Here is a 23,317-nt window from a genome sequence, read left to right on the forward strand (position 1 = left end):
AAAAGATATATTCAATTTGATATATCAGATATATTTTTAAGTCCTTTTATTTAGAAAGTTCTGGAAATGATATTTTTTGCAGTTCTTTAAAAGTATAATAGAAAAATGTTAAAGTCAACTTAAAAATGTATGAGGAGTACGTAGTTTTAAACATTTTTCTGGGGACTATGCAGGCAGCAAAGTGTAGAGACCACTGTGCTGATAATAAAAGTGTGGCATTTTGACCCTGGCTGCATGGTCACTACCAAGCCTTGGGAAATGCCCTTCTTAGTCCCTATGTGCCCATTTCTCTTTCTACAAAATAAAAAGCACACCTGCCTGCTTTCCCTATTCTCAGCAAAACTCTGAGGTCATACAAAATAATGAAACAAGGTAAAAGGTCTTGATTATTTGCTGGGAGTAAATTGGACACCTCTGGGAAGTTTCAATAACTTTTTGAGACTAACAGGATGCTGGTTAGTTCCCCAAAAAGTGTACATAAAAGGTATTCTTATTACTACCTCTGCTTTGCCATGGGCTCTCATTTCCTCCAGGGTTGATTCAGCCTTGGGAATGTCACGAAAACCCTTTGACACTGTAGGGTCGGTTGCTACGTCTCTGTGTCAGAGGGTTAGCAAAGAGGCCCAGACTGTACTTCAGGTCCCTGTCCAAGGTTCTACTCTGATGGTTGGTAGGAGAAATTATAGAAAGGGCTGTGAGGGCCCATGTGTTTTAGCCCAGAGAATATTGACTGAGCTGCTGAGTATTGTCACTTCTTTACACCTGTTTAGGTAACTGAGGATGGTCGGGCCACACCACGTGTGCCCCTTTAGCTTGGTAGATATCTGACATATCTTGTATTCAATTCCTTTCCTCTTTAAGATGCTTATAATTTTGTAAACAATGAATGGAAAAACGGAGCCGAGCCTCTCATCTCAGTTCATAAAGCACATTAGATTGTGACGTAGAGCAGGTCGAATGTGCCTCTGAAATAGCTTTTGCTTCACAGGCATTATGAGTACATTGGATCTCAAATGAAGATTAAGACACCTGCAGTTTTTTTTTAATTTAAATTATTTTTATTGTTGTTCAATTACAGTTGTCCGTATCTTCTCTTCACCCCTCCCCTCTCCCCTCTCCAAACCCACCTTCCTCCTTTGCTTCCACTCTCCCCCTTGATTTTGTCCATATGTCCTTTATAGTAGTTCCTGAAGACTCTTCTTCCCACTGTCCCTTCCCCGCCCCCCTCTGGCTATTGTTAGATTGTTCTTAATTTCAATGATTCTGGTTCTATTTTGTTTGCTTTTTTCTTTTGTTGATTATATTCCAATTAAAGGTGAGATCATGTGGTACTTGTCTTTCACTGCCTGGCTTATTTCACTTAGCATAATGCTCTCCAGTTCCATTCATGCTGTCGCAAAGGTATAAGCTCCATCTTTCTCTCTGCATAGAATTCCATTGTGTAAATGCACCATAGTTTTTGATCCACTCATTTGCTGATGGGCACTTATGTTGCTTCCATCACTTGGTTATTATAAATTGTGCTGCTCTGAACATTGGGGTGCATAGGTTCTTTTGGATTTGTGTTTCAAGGCTCTTGGGATATAATCCCAGCAGTGAAATTGCCAGGTCAAAAGGCAGTTCCATTTTTAGTTTTTTGAGGAAATGCCATCCTGTTTTCCACAGTGACTGCACCAGTCTGCATTCCTAGCAACAGTGCACTAGGGTTCCCTTTTCTCCACAACCTTGCCAGCACTTGTCTGTTGCTTTATGATGGCCATTCTGACCAGTGTGAAATGGTATCTCACTGTGGTTTTAATTTGCATCTCTCTGATAGCTAGTGATGCTGAGCATCTTTTCATGTGTCTCTGGGCCCTCTGTAAAAACACCTACAGTTTTGAAAAGACGTGGAGTTTTAAGTTGTTGCATAAGTTTAAGAACTTGTGCTGGAGCCCTGGCTGGTGTAGCTCAGTGGATTGAGCATGGGCCTGTGAACCAAGGGGTTGCCAGTTTGATTCACAGTCAGGGCACATGCTTGGGTTGCAGGTCAGGTCCCCAAGACAGGGTGCAAGAGAGGCAACCACATATTGATGTTTCTCTTCTTCTCTTTCTCTTCTTCCCCCCTCTCTAGAAATGAATAGATAAAATCTTAAAAAAAGAAAAAAACCTTGTGAGGGAAATTGGGTAGTGAAGACTGTATGTAAAAAGAAAAAATTAGGAGTAAGATTTCTCTATGAGATTGTATTGAATATCTATCCATTCATTTATTCACTCATTCAACATACATTTACTTAGCTCTTATCACACACCATTTGCTGAGCTGGGCAGGAAGACACACAGATAAATGCCCTTCCCTACTCTCAAGGCACTGTACTCTGGTTGCAGAAGGGCTAAAACAATGACAATACTATAAGATTACCCCAGTGAGGATGCTGTGGGAGCAGAGGAGAAAAAACAGCAAATTCTATATAAGGAAGCAAAGAAAGAATTTCTGGAGGAGATGGTATGTGAGTGCAAAGCAGGGCGAGGGCATTTTGGGAATAAAATAGTGCCATAGACAAAGGCCTAGAGACCAGGGGGAACTGGAGATTAAAGGAGGGGCTCAAATATCACCTGCTCAAAATCTGAGAGGGCAGTGGCAGGACTTAGGCTGTATGGGAAGATAAAAAACAGATCATACCATATCTTGAATATCATGCAGAGAGTTTATATTTAATCCTGTGGGTGATAGGCTTTCAGGACATTGAGCAGAGATGGGTCAAGGTCAAATGTTTGTTAGAAACATTACAAGATTGTGTAGCTCTGCGGAGGGTGAATTGAGGTGACTGGGCCTGGGCCACAAGGTTAGAGGCATGAGGAGTGAAGTGCAGTCAGAACTCCCAATCCTGACAGAAATCCAAGTTAAGGTAGCATACACCAAATGGGACGTTCTTGGCTGCCAAAACATGTTGGGGGGAAGGTCTGACTTCAGATTAATTTCAAGAACATGAAGGGTGTCACCAGGGCTTTTCTCTTTGACCCTGGCCCTCTCTCAGCTCTGCTGCTGTTGTTAGCTTCTGCTGCAAATTTTCTCTCCACGTAGTAGGTGGGATGGCTGCCAGGACCTTATTGTCTCAGTCTAGCAATTCCTCTATTCATATACCAGTTCAAGGAAGCTTCTGATTGGCTCTGCTGGGATCACATGCACATTAATGAACCAATTATTGGTGGAGGGAAGGGAGATAGGTAGTTCACTCTGGGTGACTGCCTGGGTCACTCCTGCAAAAGAAGGGGTGGGCACCGGGTCTAACAGCCCCAGCAGAACCACACAGAGAAAGAGATCCCCGGAGAAACCAGGAGAAGAGTGGAACATGCACTGGGGATATGAAGACTCTAGTTACCATGTTGGGGGGGATGGTGGGGGGTAAATGCAGGCAACAGTAATTGAACAACAAAAGATAATAATAAAAAAGGGACTCTAGCTACCACCGACCACAAGAACAGACTTCGACTGCGATATGAGAGTTGAACTATGGAAAAGAGGACAGAAAAAAGAGGGTGGGGGTACAATGGACATCAGAACTTGACTTTCATTCACTCGATCTTTTAAAACAAAATAGATTTCTGTCCTTGGCAGGTAACTGGATGCCGCCACTAGAAGATTCCAGGTGTGGCGGTCAGAGAGGGCTGAGTAAATATGTAAAGATAACTATATAAATCAAAATAGATAAATAAATACAAAGTGATATTTACTTACGATACCTTTCTTGGTTCCCCAGAAGAATTTGAAGCAATGTAAAGGGATAATCCAGTAAACTAGGAATCCTATTACTCCAAGCTCTTACCCAGTCAGTCATAGGTGGGCTGCAAATTTAGTTCTTTGCTTCTTGGAAGCCAATACAGAGAGGCAACATTATGAGTAAAAAAATTTACAAGGGAGACTTGACTATTATTGGTGCCCTGGAAGGGATCTCCCCCCAGGCACTCATAAAGTTGTCATTGTGTAATGCTGTCGTGATGTGGTGCTGTCTGTGTGTACAATACATTTTGTGGGGCTCTTTCCTAGAATGACTTTTAGTCGTGGTCGATGTCATACAGCTAAACATTAACAGAAGTAATGAACTATGTAACAAATGCGGGACATTTTGGAATCCTAGAAAGGGCTTGCAGAGGCCAGGTCAGCCCAGTAGTTAGCTGAGTAGGTAGCATTTACCTAGCTGTGAATCCCTTTAGTTGGGGCACGCTCCTCTTATTGTCTCACACTCAACTGGTTTCTGTTTCTTATATTACCAGTCTGGTCCCTAAATGCATTTGCACCCGTGCCCTCTGGAAGAGAGGCCCATAACCAGTGGTCCCACTCCTTTCCCCGCTGCACATCTCACCCTACCCATGAGCACACTGTGGCATCTTCTTTCCCTGTCTCTGTCCCCGCTGCCTGTCCCAGCTGCCTCTGATACCAGCTGTATCAAGTACCTCTTCCATCCTCCTCCAGTCTGCTCCGGGCAAGGTGTCACATTCTCCCCTGCCCTGCTTTGGGATTCAGGGCCTGGAAGGTAAAGCTGCCTCCTTCCTAAACACCCAGCACCCCCACTTGCAGTGTGGTGAGACTGGTACTTGTTTTTTCCTTCTTATTAAATTTACTGGGGTGAATAAATTATACAGGTTTTGGGTGTACAATTTTATAACACATCATCTCCTGTACACTGTGTTGTGTGTTCGCCACCCCAAGTCAAGTCTCTGTTCATCACCACTTAACCCCTCCTACTCTCCTCCATCTCCTCCCTCCCCTGCAGTTATCACATCGTCTGTGTCTGTGAGTTTTTTCTTTTTTGTTCAATCTCTCTACCCACTCCACCCAGCTCCCACACCCAACAGCTGTCAGGCTGTTCTCTACCTATGAGTCTGTCATTATTTTGCCTGTTAGTTTATTTTGTTCATTAGATTCCATGTATGAGTGAAATCGTGTGGTACTTGTCTTCCTCTGGCTTATTTCATAGGTCCATTCATGCTGTCAAAAAGGGTAAGATTTCCTTCTTCTTCTTCTTCTTCTTCTTTTTTTATAGCCAAACAGTATTCCACTGTGTAAATGTACTACAGCTTTTTTATCCACTCATCTACTGATGGGCAATTGGGTTACTTCCAAATGTTGGCTACTGTAAATAACATGACAATGGACATAGTAGTGTGTGTATTTTTTGAGTTAGTGTTTTGGGTTTCTTCAGATATACTCCCAGAAGTAGAATCACTGGGTCAAAAGGCAGATTCATTTTTAGTTTTTTGAAGAAATTCCATACTGTTTTCCACAGTGGCTGCACCAGTCTGCATTCCTTCCGATAGTACAGAAGGGTTCCCCTTTCTCCACATCCTGGCCAGTACTTGTTGTTTGTTGATTTATTGGCGGTAGCCATTCTGACAAGTGTGAGGTGATATCTCATTGTGGTTTTAATTTGCATTTTTCTGATGATTAGTGCTGTTGAGCATCTTTTCATACATCTATTGACCATCTGGATGTCTTCTTTGGAGAAATGTCTATTCAGGTCCTTTGCCCATTTTTTTACTGGATTGGTTTTTCTTTTTTTGTGTGTGTTGAGTTTTGTAAGTTATTTATAAATTTTGGATATTAACCCCTTATCAAATGTATTGGCATTTTTGGGGTGGTTTGTGTGACTGACCTAGAAACTGAAGCCAAGGAATTCCCAATGAAAACGTTTTCATCTTGAGCCAGGAAGCCTGGGCTGACTTTGAGTTATTATTCTCAAAAGTGTGAAGTAGCCTAAGACTTGGCTTTCACTTTCTGGTGTGATGTGGAAGCCATGCTGCTGGCCCAGCTAATCAGTGGTGGAGGAAGGTCCGTGTTTGCCCCTGGGAGCCATTTCTATGTGCAATTTCTGCTCCCCTTATTTAAATTTTTTCAATTGCAGTTTATATGCAATATTATTTTGTATTAGTCTGAGGTATGTAGCATAGTCTACTTTTTTTTTTTTTTTAATTGTTGTTCAAGTATAGTTGGCTCCATTTTCACCCCACCCATCCCTGCCTCCAACCCTTGAACCTTCCCCCTTTGGCTTTGTCCGTGGGTTCTTTATATGTGTTCTTTGATGACTCTTCCCTTGTTTTCTTCTATTGTCCCTCTCCCCTCCCCTTTGGTTACTGTCAGTTTGTTCTTTATTTCAATGACTCTGGTTATTTTACTTGTTCGTTTGTTATGTTGACTGGGTTCCACTTATAGGTTTGATCATCACTAGCATAGTCTTACTTTCTTTAAAATTCTAAATTCTGAGGGTTAGTTAGTGTATTTGGCCCCAGATTGTAAGTACAGAGGCTCCTAAGATAGGCAGTTAGGGTGGGTCTGCTATGTTAAAATAGCCCTTAACTGCCTCAGATAAAAACTCAACTCTGGGATAATTTTATAGTTCAAAATTCTTGACAAGGATTATAATTTAGGAAGTGATACGCATGTGTGTACTTTTTGAAAAGAGGAAGTGGCATTTAGACTTTTTATTTTAGTGGGTTGGGGAGGGCATTGTTAGTACTGTATTGGACACTGGCTATGATATTTAAAAAAAACAAGAGAGAAAAAATAAGACTTAAAATACAATTTCAATATCAAAACCATGATGATTTATCTAAGACTCTTTCTTGTAGGGAGCAAATGGACTGTGCATGTCAAGTGTGGGCCAAAAGGGCAAAATTCAAAACTCTCAATGATTTATTTTTTTATTCTCGGATTTGCCCCTGCCACCCAGACCCCACTAACTTACTTATCCTGATTCTTGCCTGAGTGTCTGGGGGAGGCAGCCTCAAAGTAGCTGGGAAGTAGAAGAAATTCAAAAGAGGTTTCTGATTGTTCATATATTGCTGAGAAAGTTCATAAACCTCAGTTATTCAGTCTCTTCAAGGCTCTCCGCTAGGCCTCAGGCCTCCGGCTGTAGGCCTGGCTCTGAACTTCAAGGGATCCCACTGTGGTGACTGTCCAGTGTTCTCCTAGGAAAACGCAGCAGTGAAGGGGCCCCACCATGCCCACCCCCTCACTACCTCCAGGCTCCCCTCTAGCTCCCACTGTCACCTGGGCAACCAGTGCCCTCCAGGTGACTGCCTTGGAGTATGGGATGCTGTCCTGGATCTCTGGGGCCCCTTAGTGAACGCGATTCCTTGCATTCCCCTCAGCTGTCCCGCAGTCTCAGGCTTGTGGCCTCAGGCCCAGGAAGTGAGAGCGGCTGTCTCCCGCACACTCAGCACCCCCACTTGCAGCGTGCTGCGACTGGTCTGGGAACTCCAAAAAGGCCCGTGTTCTGTTTCACTCCCACTCCTGATTTAGCCAGAACTGCAGGGAGATGGATTTGTTAGTCCCGTACAAAACATCCCCACACCTAATTCTTCTTCCCAGGCTGTTGCGACTTCCCTTAAAAATTTACTTAGCTCAGTAGAGTTGCCTGGTGCTTGACTCTCAGTCTGATTTGCATCTGAGACAATGACTCAAAGCCAGCCTCTTAAGTGACATAGACAAAAGTCCTTCACAACACTGGAAAGAGGAGAGGACGTTTTGTGATAAATTAGTGAAGTCCTCTCTTCCCTTTGCTTATAACAGTATAAACACTTTTCATCTTTAACCCTTGCATCTAAGTTGCTCCTAAGGTGAGTATGGGCTCCTGCAGTCTTTCAGATGTCCTTTCTAATGTGACCTAAGTGTGCTCTGTGACCTAAAAAGCCTCCTCATGAGCTTAGAGGACACGTCATTACAGACTGTCATTTCTACTGAGAACTAACAGACACCTGGAAGGAAGTAACTTTATGAGCCAGAAAATTAAAGAACTCATTTCCAGCCTTGTCTATACTTTTCCCAGAGCCAGGATCCATGCCACAGTTTTCTGCAAAGTCAAAAAGAAAATAAGGTACTGACTGAATACAAGAGAAAAGAGACTCTAGTGGTAAGTCATCACTAAGAAAGTTTGAATGCCTAGTCTGGAGTGTGAAAAGAAAATTGTTTTTCCCATAAGTATTGCTTTTCCACCCTGGGCTCTTGTATGTTGGTGCAAGGAAGTTCATGCAGGAGTTTTTTGAAACAAGGGCAGTATTAGAACCATAGGCAGAGGCTTGTTCTAGAACAGAGAAATGTGTGAAGGCAAGCATACTATGAGAAAGAATTTCTTACAGCAAATTAATTCATCCCAGTAAATAATTTCCTACTAAATGAAAGACTGTTTGCATTCTCACTCAGAAATTAGGAGGGCATTTTCATTTTGCATAGCCAGACCATTAATTCATAATATTTAATATAATATTAATTTATACTGACAATGGACTATGAGTCCCAATTAAAATATCCTGAAAAACTCATTACCCATCAACCTATCTCATAATGAATGTGTCATATCTTATTTAGAAAAAAATAAACGAACATCAGTACAAAAGGTAATTGCTTTTTCTAAGCATCAGAATTCCGCTGGGTTAGGAATAATCCAAGTGTGGTCTTGAGGGTTGTGGAAACCCAGGGCTCTTCCAGGTGGACACCAGAAAAAGTCTCCTGCAGTCGCTTGATAAATATTTGTATTTCTGGCATCATGAAAAAATCCATATTCTTGTTTCTGGTGTGAATGTTTGGGACAAATCTCCTTCTGACCCAACGACTACAGGGAAAGCTAGAATGCGGGGGGGCCAGGATGTAAACTACACTGAAGAGGTCCGTGAACTGGAAAGGATAAGCCTCTGACTAGAGTAGATGTTTTAGAGGAAAGAGGTGGGATTGCTAGAAGCAGTGTTGTGTGGTGGTTAAGGCCACAGGGTTTGTCTCCAGAGACCTTGGTCTGAGTTCTAGCTTTTCCTTAAAGGACTATGGTCTTCCTCGGTAAGGGCTCGCCTCAGTTGCGGTAATGCTAGCTGTTGCATCAGAGAGATTTGATGCAGTATGATGGCTCCAACATAATCAGAGTTTACGTCTCAGAGTTTACGGTCTGAGGCAAATCCTGCAGGAGGGCAGGCAGCCGTCCCCATGCAGTGACCTCCGGGACGCAGACTGCCTCCACACTGCGGCTCTGCCACCCCCTGGGATTCCACGGTTGATGTAAGAAGGAGGAGGAAGCATAGAGAAGGCAAACCCCTTCTTCAAAGACGTGGCTGGAATTAAGACACATCACACCCACTCATGTTTTATTGGTGAAAGTCAGTCATGGGATGCCTCTAGAGACAAGGGGGTGGTGAGAGAGCAGTGTAGTTCCTGTTCAGCCACTTCCCAGGGACGACTCTGTAAGTGCGAACACAGTGGGGAGGCATGTGTGTCGGCAGACGGCTACCCATATCTTCCATTGTGCCGTTTAGTTAGAAACAATGGAGATGACATTCTGTAGAAGGAAAGTCTCCAGACTGTAGATCAACACTTTGGAGGGAGCTTATCACACAATAAAAGAACAAGTAGATTAAGTACAAACGTATTTATTGCCTCACTGTGTTTAGTGGAAGAAATCTAGAAAGATCCTTAATACCCACCATTAAAAGGAATAGCTGGATATAGTATGTTTCATCATATAGGGGATGATGATATATGTTAAAAAAAAATTGACTTAGCCCTGGCTGGTGTATCTCAGTGGATTAAGTGCAGGCTGTGAACCAAAGGGTCACCAGTTTGATTCCCAGTCAGGGCCCATAGGTGGGCTGTGGGCCAGGTCCCCAGTCGGGGTCATGTGAGAAGCAACCACACATTGATTTTTCTCTCCCTCTCTTTAAAAACAAATAAATAAAATATAGTCCTGGCTGGTGTAGCTCAGTGGATTGAGCGCGGGCCTGCGAACCAGAGTATCGCAGTTCGATTCCCAGTCAGGGCACATGCCTGGGTTGCAGGCCAGTTCCCGGCAGGGGACTCATGAGAGGCAACCATACATTGATGTTTCTCTCCCTCTCTCCTTCCCTTCCCCTCTAAAGATAAATAAATAAAATCTTTAAAAAAAACTTAAGCCCTTTAAAAAAATAAAAAACAAAAAACAACAAATAAATAAAATCTTTTAAAAAATTGACTTAGATCCATTCATATGGACTCACCTGGAAGGGTGTCCATGGACAAGGCAGATTGCAGAACACTGTGTTTTGTGTGATCCCACCTTTGTATAAACAAATTGAAACAAAACCTATTCATTGCATGTTTGTGTACATGTGGAAAAAGGTATGTAGGAATACATTCCGGGTTTTAATGCTGATATTTGGAGGAATGATGCAGCTTGAAGACTGATGTTATTTTTTCCTTGAGTATCTTTTTGAAAATTAAGGATTAATAAACAAAGTGAAAACCCCCCTCAAGGATGTGTTAAATCTCAGAGGCTGGTAAAACACAGAATGCCTCCTTCACCCAAATCCTGATCACGTACTTCTTTCAACAATTATTTATTGAGGATCTCCTGGGTGCCAGGAGCTTTCATGAACACTATTTCACTCAATTTTTATTTCAATATTTTATTTATTTATTTTTAGAGAGAGGGGAAGGGAAGGAGAAAAAGTGGGAGAGAAACATCAGTGTGTGGTTGCCTCTCATGTGTCCCCTACTGGGGACTTGGCCTGCAACCCAGGCATGTGCCCTGACTGGGAATCAAACCTCGACCCTTTGCTTCACAGGCCCGTGCTCAATCCACTGAGCTACACCAGCCAGGGCTATTTCACTCAATTTTTAGAATGACCCCAAGGGAAGTCATTTTTAGGTGATAAAATAAGATAAAATTGAGCTGCAGCAACTTCCTCAAGGTCAAATCACTAGGAATGTGGTGGAGTCGGCTTCTTTGTCCAGCTCCTTCTGGCCCCAGAGCCCGGGCACTCTCTCACCACATCCTCTTAAAATCAGGAGGAGAAGGTCCTGTTCTTCAGGTCAGGCAGTCTAGCCTTCTCTCTAAGCCTGGTTAAGGGTCCTAGTTAGTGCATGGAAGGGTGATGATCTAGGGATCATCTAGGGATCCAGATGAGAAAATCCTGTTGGGAATAATCCCAGTCCTTGCTGAAAAACCTAAGCAATAGGACTAGAAAGACCCCATTTTGAAAGAATCCCTCTGCAGGGGAGTCACCTGATGATGTCTCTGCTGGGGCAATCAAGTGTGGAAGATGACACCAAGTGTCATCTCCTTTGAGGGTCTCAGGGTGTGGGAAGAGCTGCTCTACTTCCAGTTGGCGTTGACCCCAGAGGTGTTCCCAGGGGCCTTTGTGATGCAATCTCACTTTCTTCCTTCTCAAGCCGGGGGCTCTCTAGCTATGATTATGGGCTTCGAACACCTGATGAGTTTCGGAGCCATGGAGTTCTTCAGAACACGTGTCCAGCCAGAGATTGCATTGCTTAAGACAAAGAGAAAACTCATTTCTAAATTTTTATTGAAACTGTTAGTGCTGGCAAGGACTTAAAAAAATGTAAGTCCTTGGTGGGCTGAGTTTTCGCATCAGGACTGCAGGTTGTGGCTGTCACTGAGGGAGGTTTTCAGCGAGCACTGTGCTAGTTGGGCACAGGCATTTTTTGTAGCACTCTTCCTAGGTCGGCTCTCCTTAAAGGCCCAAATTAGTAGTAATATATTTTAATTAGGAAAATACTAAACAAATAAAGCTAAAAAGGAAGAAAGTCTGAGGTAGTGGTTCTCAGCATTAGTATAAATGAGGGACCTTTAAAAAAATCCTGCTACCCAGGCCACACCTTGGGCCAATTAAGTCAGTATCTGGGGAGGGTGGGAACCAGACCCCACTGGGAGATGTGGTCCTGGTGGTTGCTAAATTGCCCAGGTGATGCCGCTGTGCAGGTGAGGATGAGAATCGCCACTTACTGACCAGTGTTCTCACCCAAATGAAGCAGCAGAGGTCCAGGAGCTGGGCCTGGACTCTCAGCTCAAATCAGCCCAGCAGATGGCCTACGACTGGTGCCGGGTTTCAGGCTCAGTTCGCCATCGCTGACTTTGTGCAGAGAGGACGTTGGGCGCCACCCTTTAGCTCAGGGGTGTCAAACATTTTCGCCGGGGGCCACATCAGCCTTGCGGTTGCTTTCAAAGGGCCGAATGTAATTTTAGGGCTGTATAAATGTTAACTACTCCTAACCAGGGGCAAGGAGCTCAGCGTTGCTGCTGCTGGGTACTAACAAGGTGCTGGTCTGAAGAGGACCAGGCGCAGGGCCTGACTCGGCCTGCGGGCCTTGTGTTTGCCACCCGTGCTTTAGCTCCACGGTGAGCGACCTGTCCTGCATGATGCCAACTCACAACATCAAAAATACATTTCAGGGCTGCTTTTTCTTTTTGACGTGAAAACAACTTGTCTGAAGCCCATAAAAATGATTCGTGTTACAATTAAAGATTATAGAAGACTATGAAAACTAGCGGCTCTTTATTACTATTACTTACACCGCGTAGCTGGGTCTTTTTAAGGGGAAAATGTAGACAGTTACCTAAACTTCTAGTTTTCAGATTACGTCATGGATCTTAGAGTGAAACCAGGTGGTCTGTGGGTGGTTCTGGAATGATAATTGCTCATCTCTGCTTTAGTTTATGTTTCCCTAACACCTGCAGGCACGAGAGCTAATTAAATTGATTTTCTGAAGCTTTCTACTTATTGGGGAATAATACTTCTTTGGACTTAGCACTTTTCCTCATTAAACCAGTGGAAGTGGTTAAAATTGGAAAAATGGCAACACCCAGCTTTGAAAAAAGCGCATGTGCAAGCAACACATTCGTGTGGCAACTTTGATAAATGGAGTTTCGATGCAGTAATAGGCTCTATCAAGACGAGCAGCTAGTGAGTGCTGCAGGGCTAGGATTCCAGAATGGGGGCTTAGAGCAGTGACAGAAGCGCCAGTTGGGATGTTGTCGACGTCCTCTTTGGGTCACTCACACACACATACACGCACTCTCTCACTCACACACACATATACACACTCTCTCGCACACTCATGCACACACACATTCACTCCCTCACACACTCTTTCCCATCTTCTTGGCAATTCACTGCATTGCTTGTCCTCTGCACAGCACTTTGTTTTTTCTGTAATAAAAATAATCGTCCTGGCTGGTGTGGCTCAGTGGATTGAGGCTGTGAATCATAAAGATCGCTGGTTCGATTCCCAGTCAGGGCACATGCCTGGGTTGCGGGCCAGGTGCTCAGTGAGGACCATGTGAGAGGTAACCACACATTGATGTTTCTCTCTGTCTTTCTCCCTCGCTTCCCCTCTCTCTATAAACAAACAAACAAATAAATAAACAAACAAACAAATAACCTCTCCTTTACTTCTGTAGACTTGGCATTTTTCTTCATGAGACCAACAGAAGTGGTTAAAACAGGAAGAAATTCCTGGTGAGGAATTCAGTTGAGGAAGAGTGAAAAGGGAAGAAATCCGGCCAGGGTAGGGGCTTGCAAGTGAGCAAAAGGACATATCATATGAAACAAAGTTTTAATTTTTATTTTACATATTTATACATAAAACTTTCAAGGAACCCTCTGAATCCAACAGACTGTTAATAGCACATCTAAAAATGAAGTTCAGGTAGTCAACATTCACAAAATGTTGAAAACTGATTAAAGTATACATATTACGGAGAGCTACGACTTCACTACGAGGCAGGCAGGTATGTTCTGACTTGTATAGCACCGTCATTTACAGTTCTTTAAAACTACCGTGGGGACGAAAGTGGTCAACGGTAAAATACTGCTCCAACTTAAAGGCCTAAACAAATAAAAATAAAGTTAAAACTACCCTCTTTAATTAACCATGAGTTGTGATGGTGTTGAGTACTGTACATTTCTGTAACAATATTTTATTAAAATGCCTGATATTAATGGCACAGTAAAAAAATTAAAATAAATTAAGAAGCAAAGGCCAATCACTGGACATTAAGCTTCAGACATTATCAATGACTAACACTGATATCTGCTTGTTTCTGCGCCACCTTTAGCAACAACATTTTTACAACCACAGAAGCAAAATGAAGTCTGGTTTGTCCTCTGGTTGGATGGCTTCTTGTCACTTTGTGGGCATTTTCTCTGCCATGTGCTTCTGCTGACTTTCAGCGTGTCTGTAAAATTAATACCATTATTTAGCACCAAGAAGAAAGATCCAACCTACTTTCCAATCAACAGCTAAAACCTCCTCCAAACGGAGGTTCAGTTACTCATAGTGAAACCAAGAGATCCAAGAAACAGTTCTTAACTTTAATGGCCTCGCCCTCTTCAATTTTTATATTCTCTGCAGGATTCCTTTGACTCAATAAACCATTGGATTAACCCGAGACTGTTAAAGTGCTATGCTCCAACATGAAGAGGTAAGTCTGGGGGACCATGTGTTCACAAATGTTCACGATGTGCTGGGCACCACTCCGGGCGTGAGGGGTTTGGTGGAGGGTGGACAATACAGCCTTTGCTCTCATGCAGCATCTATTCCAATGGAGAGAGACAAGAAAGGAACAAAGAGCAAAGAAGGAGCCAGCAGACAGAAAAAATAGGCTAAACAAAAAGTCAAAACAAGGTAGGGTGATGGAAAGTAGCTTCGTGACCACTTAATCTAAAAACGTGTGCACACAGACACACAGCTAAGTACTGATGAGGCTCCTGCAAGAAATCAGAGGCTGGTGACCTAATGCCACTCTTATAGAAGTTAATGTCTTCCTAGCAATTGGCAGGCTTTGGCAGATAGGAAGAATTTCCGTGTCTTCGTACTTCCCCCACCCCCTCAAACAGTCCTAAGGGCATGATCATGGCAGCGAGGGTGGAGGTAGACTGGGGCGAGTCTTTTTATTCATCCAGCCCTATTCTGGCCCGGGAGCCCACAGTTCGGCCGGCCCAGCACCTGTCTCCCGGTGGAGACAGCGGGAGGAATGGCCAAGCTGCTTACATCCCTTGAATGAGCACTAATTAAATAAACACCTCAGAAGGTGGCGGGGTCTGACGGCTGCAAATGTGTTGAAGAAGGATGTTAGGAAATTATAAATTTGGCAAGAGAAAGGCCTCTAAGGGTGTGGTTTCCAGCTGTACCCAAAGGCTCAGGGGCCGTTTTTTGGGTGCTGCCCTGATTTGGGCAGTCAGTGACGTCAAGTCTAACCCATTGGTTTTATGCAGAATGTCTCATAGCCATAGTACAGAGAAGACAAACCACAAATACTTTCTGAAACAGGGAAGTGACAAGAGTCCTTGCCACATTCAACAGCCCACAAATAATTGGTGACATTCATTTAACAATAAAGGAACTCAAGGAAAAGCCTCTATTCTAAAAAAAAAATTATGCTCTTTAGCAGACCACCTCATGGCCCTATTTCTGTGTCAATACTTTATAAATGTTCCTTGGGGTTCCACTGTGCAGGCAAATCTGAGAATCACTGGTCCCAACTGCCCCCGAATGGCAGGAGTTGGGCAGGTAAGGGGCAGAGGCGGGTGGGACTTCAGAAGCCCTACAGCCACACTCTCAGTCCGCTTAGGTCTGGCTTCGAAGCTCTGTAGGGACATTAAAATACCCTCAGTGTCCCCCATGAGCAAAGTTATGTTTCTGCTTCAAGGTTCAGACAGAGAAACTTCTCCCTACTTTAATGTAAAGGGTTCCTCCAACACCTTTAAATTAGGGGATCCCCTCCCTTTAATCCTATGGTTCTGTCTGCCCTGCTTTCCATGAACACACCATCTGGAAGGTGTATGTAAAACGTATACTACAATCCTACATAGCACTGTAATCCTTGGAGAGAAGGGAGGAACCTCCTGCTGTCCTCCTTGCAGCGACTCAGGCCGATGCTGCTTTCAGGGGCAGAGTAAAAGTCTCTGCTCCCACAGGCAAATCCTGCATTTATCAAAGAGTTCACATAGTTTTCAAGGACACAGGCCCTGGGTGTATACTTCACTATGGATGTCCCATAGTCTCAACGCTTGTATGTAAATCTCTCGGACTAACAAAGAGTGATATAGCTCACAGTCGTTGGTGCAGTGCCTGAGCACATCTGCAGATGGCAACAGTATTATCTGAGTGTTATTTCAGATTCAGGCAAATACGCTGAAGAAGGTACAGGAAGGCCTTGGGGTTTTTTGGTTTTTGTTAGTGTCGTTTTGTTAAGGGACGAGGCAATCGAATATTCAAAGCTTACAAAACAGGAATGGTGCCCACAGGTCTTTAAAAACAGTCCGAACATGGTTCTGTGGCATTTATTTTGCTACAAACTAGTTTTATAACATTGCACTTAGAAAAGTATCTCACCCCATGATACACACTGAGAAGGGGTCCTGAGAGCATTTTCACCACATATGTTTGCAAGCTTCTCCATCATATAGCTGATTCCTTAGGTTACTGAGACAAGTGGTGTTCTCTCTTTCCTTGGGGAGCCATTCACTCTCTGAATACCATTCCTGGGATTAATGGTGATTGCTGCATTTGGTTTAAAGACTTCAAATAACCTGCCTCTGAAAAGGTGCCAAGTAAATATGAGATAACAGGGGTGATCACGGTATTCTGTGTACTTTCTATAGCTACAGAGACAGGCTTTTCTATAAGGGAAACTAACAAGTGTAAGATCTTGACTATTAGCCTCGTTTCCTTGCCCTCTGGGGAGGAAAGCCTTCTTTACCTCTTCCCAGAGAGGCACCTGGAGCCGGGCCCAGCTAGATTCTCAAGGCCTGGAGTCTCCCCCTGGCGAGAGCAATCTGGCAGCACTGGTCCTGTGGAAAGGTTCCAGTGTCCCTGCCTCCTGGGCCCAGCACATGTGATTAAGAGTCACGACATATAACAGCAAGTGCCATTTTGTGGCTTCCACCATATGGCTGCTCATACACTGGCAACGTGCCAGTGTGGAATGGCTTAGCGCCAACTCCTGGGACCAGTCCTGCAGGACAAAGTTCCACTAGGCCAGAAATGCTGACCTGACTTGAGTGCAGGCGCTTGTTCTAATGCCCCGACCACCCCTTATTGGGGGGATGGTTGTGAGAGGCAGTGCATCCTGCAAGGAGCAGTCTGGGCCACTCCTCCTCCATCTGAACAGTGATGCCAGCAGGGATTAGGTGGGCAACTCATAAAAGGGAGGGAGACAGTTCTCCAGCACTTGCAGCACTTGCTCTTGCCCTGATTCTGAAACTTCAGACCATCCTGGGCTTCTTTCTCTGGAAAGAGTGAAACCTCACTGACCTGGTCAAGTCTTCGATGTCTACCAGCATAGCATCTTGTTCTGTGTGCAGCTCATCTCGGATGAGAAGCAGCTGGACCAACTCTTCATTCAAGCCTGGGAAAAAGAGAAGACAGCATTGAAAAATACATAAGATTGCATCCACGTCAGAAGGAGTAACTATTTATGGGTACATGGACCACAGATATCTATATCTATCTACCTGTTAAAATTTAGAATTGCTGTATTAGCTTCTCATAACCTTAGGGGAAACCACTGATTTGAGAACATGACTAGTTTGCATAATTATAGGAGTGCTAGAAGAAAAGGAGTCAAGTACAGAGTATTTCCAAATACATTTACATTAAAGTGGGAAAAGAAATTGTTAATTATCAGGGGAACAGCTTGTTAGAAAATGCAGGGTTTTGTTTTGAAAAAACGTGAGCACAGAAGTCTGGGATTTATTAAGTTTTCCGCTGCTTCTGCCACACGGAGAGTCGGGGGGTGGGGGGACTGCCGTAGCCAACAGGCTGTGTGGGCCGCCCAGCTGGAGAGGAGGGCGCCTCAGGGATGCCCAGAGGCTTCTCGCTGTCTTGGGAAGGAGCAGCCCTGCGTGCAGGCTGTTCTAGGAGCAGGTATGAGCTCCTGAGAATGGAAAGCCAGATGCATCAGACCTGAAGGAATGGCCCCCGAAATCTCTGGACAACAGGTGCCAAGGCAAATATTCCTTGGGACTTATATGGGGATAAAATAGAAACATTTCTTTATCTTTTTTTCAATTATACTTTAATGATTATGCCATGATTAATCAGCTGTCCTGATTTTCCCCCCTTTGCCTTCCACCCAGCACCCCCCACTCCCTCGGGCAGTCCCCACACCGTTGTTCATGTCCCTGAGCCACATGTACAAATTCGCCTGCACTGTAGTTTACATCCCCTGGCTACTCTGTAACTACCTACTCGTATTTCTTCATCCCCTCCCTCTTCACGCACAGCCCCACACCCTGCTCCCCTCTGGCAACCATCAAACGGCTCTCAGGATCCACGATTCTGTCTCTGTTCTTCTTCTTTGCTTAGTTTGCTTTTAGATTCAATTATTGATAAATAGGTATTTTTTGCCACCTTATCGTTCAGAGTATTGCTCTTTTTTTTTTTTCTTAAATAAGTCCCTTTAACATGATGGAAACACTTCTAATTCTCCTAAATCAGTGCACTGCGTCAATATGGCTTCTGCCTCTGAAAAAAAGGAACAAGCAAGGGGCCCTCTCTTGTGTTTCCCCCTCAGTTCAGCTAAGAATTAAAGCTTCTAAGTCTGGCTCGGGCCAGTGTGGCTCGGTGGGAGCATCGTCCCATAGAACGAAAGGTTGCAGGTTCGATCCCCTGTTGGGGCAACCAGTCAATGTGTCTCTCTTGCACTGATGTCCCTCTCTCTTTTTCTCTCCCCCTACAAAAGCGATGAAAAAAATGTGCTTGGATGAAGATTTTTAAAAAAAGCTTCTATGTCTGAATATATGGACACATGGTAGAGAACATTCATTTAGTAAGAGCTCTGGGCCTGGAAACCAAAGAAAGGAAGTGGGTATTCAGCCGGGTCCCCCTTGGAAACGCTCTGAGAGACTCTGACTTCAAATGATGCATTGATCTGCCTTTAGTTCAGGCTAGTTTCCAACTTTAAAAAGAGAGGGGAAAAAAAATCACACAGCGATCTAAAACTTCATCTACCCCCGACAAGGATGAGATGGCAATTTTATTATTTAAAAACCTAAGGAAGATGTTTTAGTGGTAAACTATTAGTAGAAAGAATGAAACCCCTAGTAACTTATTCTCAACTAAAATTCAAATGTAGTAGAATATTTAAAAAATCCAGTGAATCTATGGTCCTTAATTAAAATGTTAAAATTATTTTTCTTGATTTTAAAACAATGCTGAATGCATCAACTTGACATTGGATATGTCCAATTCTGTTTTGTTCCCACGTGTTCCTGGGGTAGCTTCTATACTAGTACTAGTACAGTGCCTGCATAGTGCGTAGGAATTTTTTTTCCCCATATGAAGTTTTTAACTTTTTATTATGGAAAATTTCAAACGGATGCAAAAGCAAAGAACACAGTTAAAGAAGTCCCATACACCCCACTAGCTTCAACTAGCCAGTCCTGACCCAGAGTATCTCCCCTTCTCCTACTAGATTATTTTAAATTCCAGACATCATATTATTTCATCTGCCAGTGCTTCCATATGTCTTTCTAAAAATAGGGTTCTTTTAAAAAAAATGAACATAACCACAATATGGTTATTGTGTCAGAATCAACAAATAAATAATAAAACATTTAGTCAGTGTTCAGACTTCCCCAAGCGGCTCCTAAACAACGCTCTTTGTAGGTGGTCGTCTGAATGCATTCGGCTGGCACACCTCTTAGGTGACTTTCTCTGTGTGTGATTCTAAGACGTCCTCGGTCCACCCGGCCTAACCGCACTGCCCAAGTAAGCACGTTCTCTCTTTCACTGGGCCGAGCAATGGACGTTCTCTGCACCTCTAATCAGCGTGAGGGCCACTCACTCGCTCCCCCTCTGCGCTTCGGTTATTCCGGGGAAACTGGCCCATCGGCTGTCACGCTGCGGGTCATACATACTCTCACCACCTGGAGCACCACAAAAATCAGTCGACTGTGACTTGACCTAAAATGCATGAACGTACCAACACAGTGGAGGGTACAATTACATCACGAATGACCTGTGACTACTAAATCATCTTCCAGAAACAGGGGGCAGGCCAAATACATGCCAAGCACTTGCTAGGAGCTGGCAATTTAAAATAAGTAAGATGGCCCTAACCTTGAAAAGTCCTCAAAGTTTCTGAATATTTCAAAGTAATAAGAGAGAGGGAGAGGGGGAGAGAGTTAAGAGAGTGTGGGCTTCTCTTCCCTTCCTTGCAAGTGCACGGGAGGAGCCCAGTGAAACACTGTACACGGGAACTGAATCGAGAAGTGGGACCATCCCCTGCGTTTCACCCTCATCGCTCCATTTTCAAGCACATTTTGTACTTACTTTCTATCTGCGAATGGAGATCATTGACGATCACTTGTAGCTGCCCAACCGTCATGTCTCTCAGGTCAGCGGGCTTTAAACTTCTTTTCATCAAGCACTCGCTTATGTGGGGCATGTGTGGCAGCTGGAGACGCGGAGGGAGGGACGCAGGTGTGAGCGGAGCAGCGGGCATACTGAACCCGAGACTGTTTCCTCCCCCGCTGCCCCCCACCTGCCCCCGACTCACCCACTGCGACTCAAGCTCTGGGCTTAAAAGCTTTCCCAGTCTCCCTTCCCCCGTGCGAGGCCCCGCACAGCACATGCCTACAACACCATCACCCTCAGAATGCTGACACTTTCAGACTGGCTCTTAACACAGGCTGTGACAACCCCGGGTCAATGATTACATCCCCGAATGAATGAGCAGGGAGTCAGACAGTGGTAATGGCACAGATAAAAATGGATAACATCAGCTATTTACTGATTTATAGCATGCTGTAGGCCCTGCGCTACGTGCTTTGGATGCTCTGTTCACCCAATGCTCAGAGTCGTGCTCTGACACAGGTGTCCCTGCTCGTCCCATTTGATAGGTGAGAAGACTGAGACTTGTGTGACATGCGCGGAGCCCCACAGCAGGCCGGGGGCAGAGCGGGGCTCTTATCTACTATCCACACGTCTCTGTTCCAAGGTGGGACAAAGCAGTGGTGCGTTTGCCACAACCCATAGATTCTTAAACTGAGATTGCTTTAAAGGAATTTAAATATCGATATTCCCAGGGCAGCTAATATTGCCCCTGAAAAACACAAGTAGACATGAATCAAGAGCAGACTTTACTTTTGTGAAAGCTGTTGCTTATGTATCTTTCAGTGATACAGTAGAAAGGAAAAAGAAACAAACTTAAATATTTCTCAACGGCAGTACTTTTTACAAACTGCCTTGGAGAAACCCAAGTTTGCATAATTCTGGCAAAGGGCGGGGACAACCTCAACCATAGGCAGCCACCAAACACTGGCTTGTGTCTCAGCGCTTGCTGCTTACGAGATCAGCGACGGGAGACTTTTTCCTGTTCTGTTTTTCCACTTCTACTTGCATTTTGGCCATGGGTTTGGCCATGGCGAGGGCCATTTTGGCTTCAGCTTGCAATTTCTTTTGCCTGGTGAGGAAATCCATATCATCTAGGGATTCAGATTCCTCTTCAGTAGTGTCTCTATCGGAATAGGAAGAACTCTGCTTGCTCTGTGAAGAGAAAAAAAGCAGCGTTGAGCTCTGCATGCCAGGGGTACCATCCTGGGAGGGGGCTGGAGCACCCCTGAGAGACTCCCCTCCATCCACTCAGCTCACCACTCGATTTGATGTGCACCCATCTCAGGTAACACAAAAGCAGTTTACCTCCCCAGTGTCGATTACGGATTATGATCGTAGCACACTAAATAACAGAAACAACAGATTTATGACAAACTTGAATCAATTTCTTTGATTCTTGGTCTCAAAAGACCAGGCACAGCAAACTATTCAAACCACAGCTAAGGCAGCATGTAGCTCTCTGGAATGGAGAGGACCCCAGGTATCCAATGACCAACATGGTTTCTTTGATAAGAAAACAAGACTGGTTGGTGAGGAAAGTGATGCCCAGATGTCACAGAGCAGCATGAATTCCAGCTACGAGCCCCTGTGGTCAGTAAGCCATCTTTTATAATGTGTGTGCAAGAAATGCAATGCGGAATACTAGACACACTTGCCGGTTTCTCTGAATGACAGCTCCACGCACGAGCTTTCCCACCCTGTCTCACCCGCATCCTCACAGAGGTGTCCTACTGCTAGTCTGTGCTCATAGTTCTGAACCCAGTGGGGAAGGGCTGATGTTTAACATACTCCCTTAGAATTTTGGAGGGTACATGTGATTTCTCTTATGGTTTAATAGGAAAGTAGTCACTACCTTGAACAGAGCTGATGCATCTCTGCTGCATCACAGTTCTGATTTCCCAGTGACTTTCAGGTTTTAGGGGCATTGCCACAGGGAGAAACGCAAAGCAACGTTTCTCTGTTCAAATCTCTGTAATGCTTGTTCCTAACTAACAACAGAAAAGAACCCGGGAGACCAGGAAAGCACCCATGTCCAGCCCCAGGCACAGCTGTGCACTCACCATGGGCGACAAAGGGGTGTCCAAGCTGGTTTCAGTCTTGCTGTCGTCCGCATCGCTGTCCTTGTCACTGCCGCTGTCGTTGACAAAGCAGATCTGCAGGTTCATCCCACTCTGTAGGCTGGGCAGAAGCAAACAGGACACCAAGTCCACTCAGCGTTTGTTACCTGGCCGCACTCAACAGAGCTGCCTGGTTTTGCTGACAGAAAGCAATTTTATGTGTTCTTCGTGTGGAGAAGTGACTGACCAGTATCACTCTTAACTCACAAGTGATAACATACAAGAGGATAATAATCACCCGTTAGCTTTACAACTTGATAAATGGTAAAGTAATTTTACTATTATTGTACTGGTTTTTTTCCACATTCATTTCACATTAAGTGAAAAATACTGAAGGCCACATATTATAGTGCCCAGCACAATACCAAACACACAGCTGGCACCTCCCAAAAATGTGTTTAGTCATTGAGTTTCTATTCCTGTTGATGAAGATGAATGGGGCCTTTGGCCAAACGAAGCTGCATGCTGTCACCCAGTGCCCTAGCTCATGGGGACAATCCAAAACTCCCCAGAGCCAGCGGCTCTCTGAAAACTGTCCCCCCCACCAAAGAGACAGAATAGGGCCATCTGAAGGAAAATTTTATTTAAGGCAATTGCCAAAAGCCAACCAAGGGAGCTCACTTATGTCATTAAGAAAGAAAACCACACCGCAGGTTCACCCTAGAGAAACTTAAGGAAACCCCAAACCCAGGGCGAAAGGCCCGGCCTCCAAATGCTGCAAGGTCCTGCCGGCTGCCTGCCGGGTGCTCTCCGAGCCCGGGAGGTGGAGCTCATTCTGTTCACGGCAAATCAAATTCTGAAGCCCCGGGAGCGATGCTGCTGGAAGGTGGTCCCCAAGGGTCACCCAGCTGTGCACCTGCCATACAGCAGGCCGGACGGCGAGTCTCATTCTTTGTCCTAAACGTCTTCTGAAGTTGAACACATTTTCCTGCTCTTCGGTGAGGGAGAGTTCTTAAAGAAGTAGTTTTCTTAGCATCCCTAGCAGCCCCCAGCCTGTGCCCCGGACCACACACAGAGCAGGACAAGGCGAAAGGTGGCTCCTAAACAGCAAGGGTCAGAGGCTTGT

At 44.5% G+C, this 23,317-nt stretch overlaps 1 protein-coding gene across 8 annotated transcripts in view; it reads right to left on the reverse strand.

The window, feature by feature from the left end:
• Positions 1-13,336: 13,336 nt before the first annotated feature.
• LOC119035119 (schwannomin-interacting protein 1) overlaps positions 13,337-23,317 on the reverse strand; it is a 643,607-nt gene continuing 633,626 nt past the window's right edge. For all 8 annotated transcript variants that reach the window (XM_037126366.2, XM_037126368.2, XM_037126367.2 and 5 more), the window contains 5 exons: positions 22,195-22,312; positions 21,089-21,286; positions 20,072-20,195; positions 17,051-17,144; positions 13,337-13,970 (listed from right to left, as the gene is read on the reverse strand). In XM_037126366.2, coding sequence (XP_036982261.1) covers positions 13,919-13,970; positions 17,051-17,144; positions 20,072-20,195; positions 21,089-21,286; positions 22,195-22,312 — 586 coding nt within the window. In that variant the 3' untranslated portion in view covers positions 13,337-13,918. The remainder of the gene's footprint in view (positions 13,971-17,050; positions 17,145-20,071; positions 20,196-21,088; positions 21,287-22,194; positions 22,313-23,317) is intronic.

This window comes from Artibeus jamaicensis, unplaced genomic scaffold (genome assembly GCF_021234435.1).
Source record: "Artibeus jamaicensis isolate MK-2021 breed Jamaican fruit bat unplaced genomic scaffold, CSHL_Jam_final scaffold_474, whole genome shotgun sequence".
Classification (NCBI taxonomy): Eukaryota; Metazoa; Chordata; class Mammalia; order Chiroptera; family Phyllostomidae; genus Artibeus; species Artibeus jamaicensis.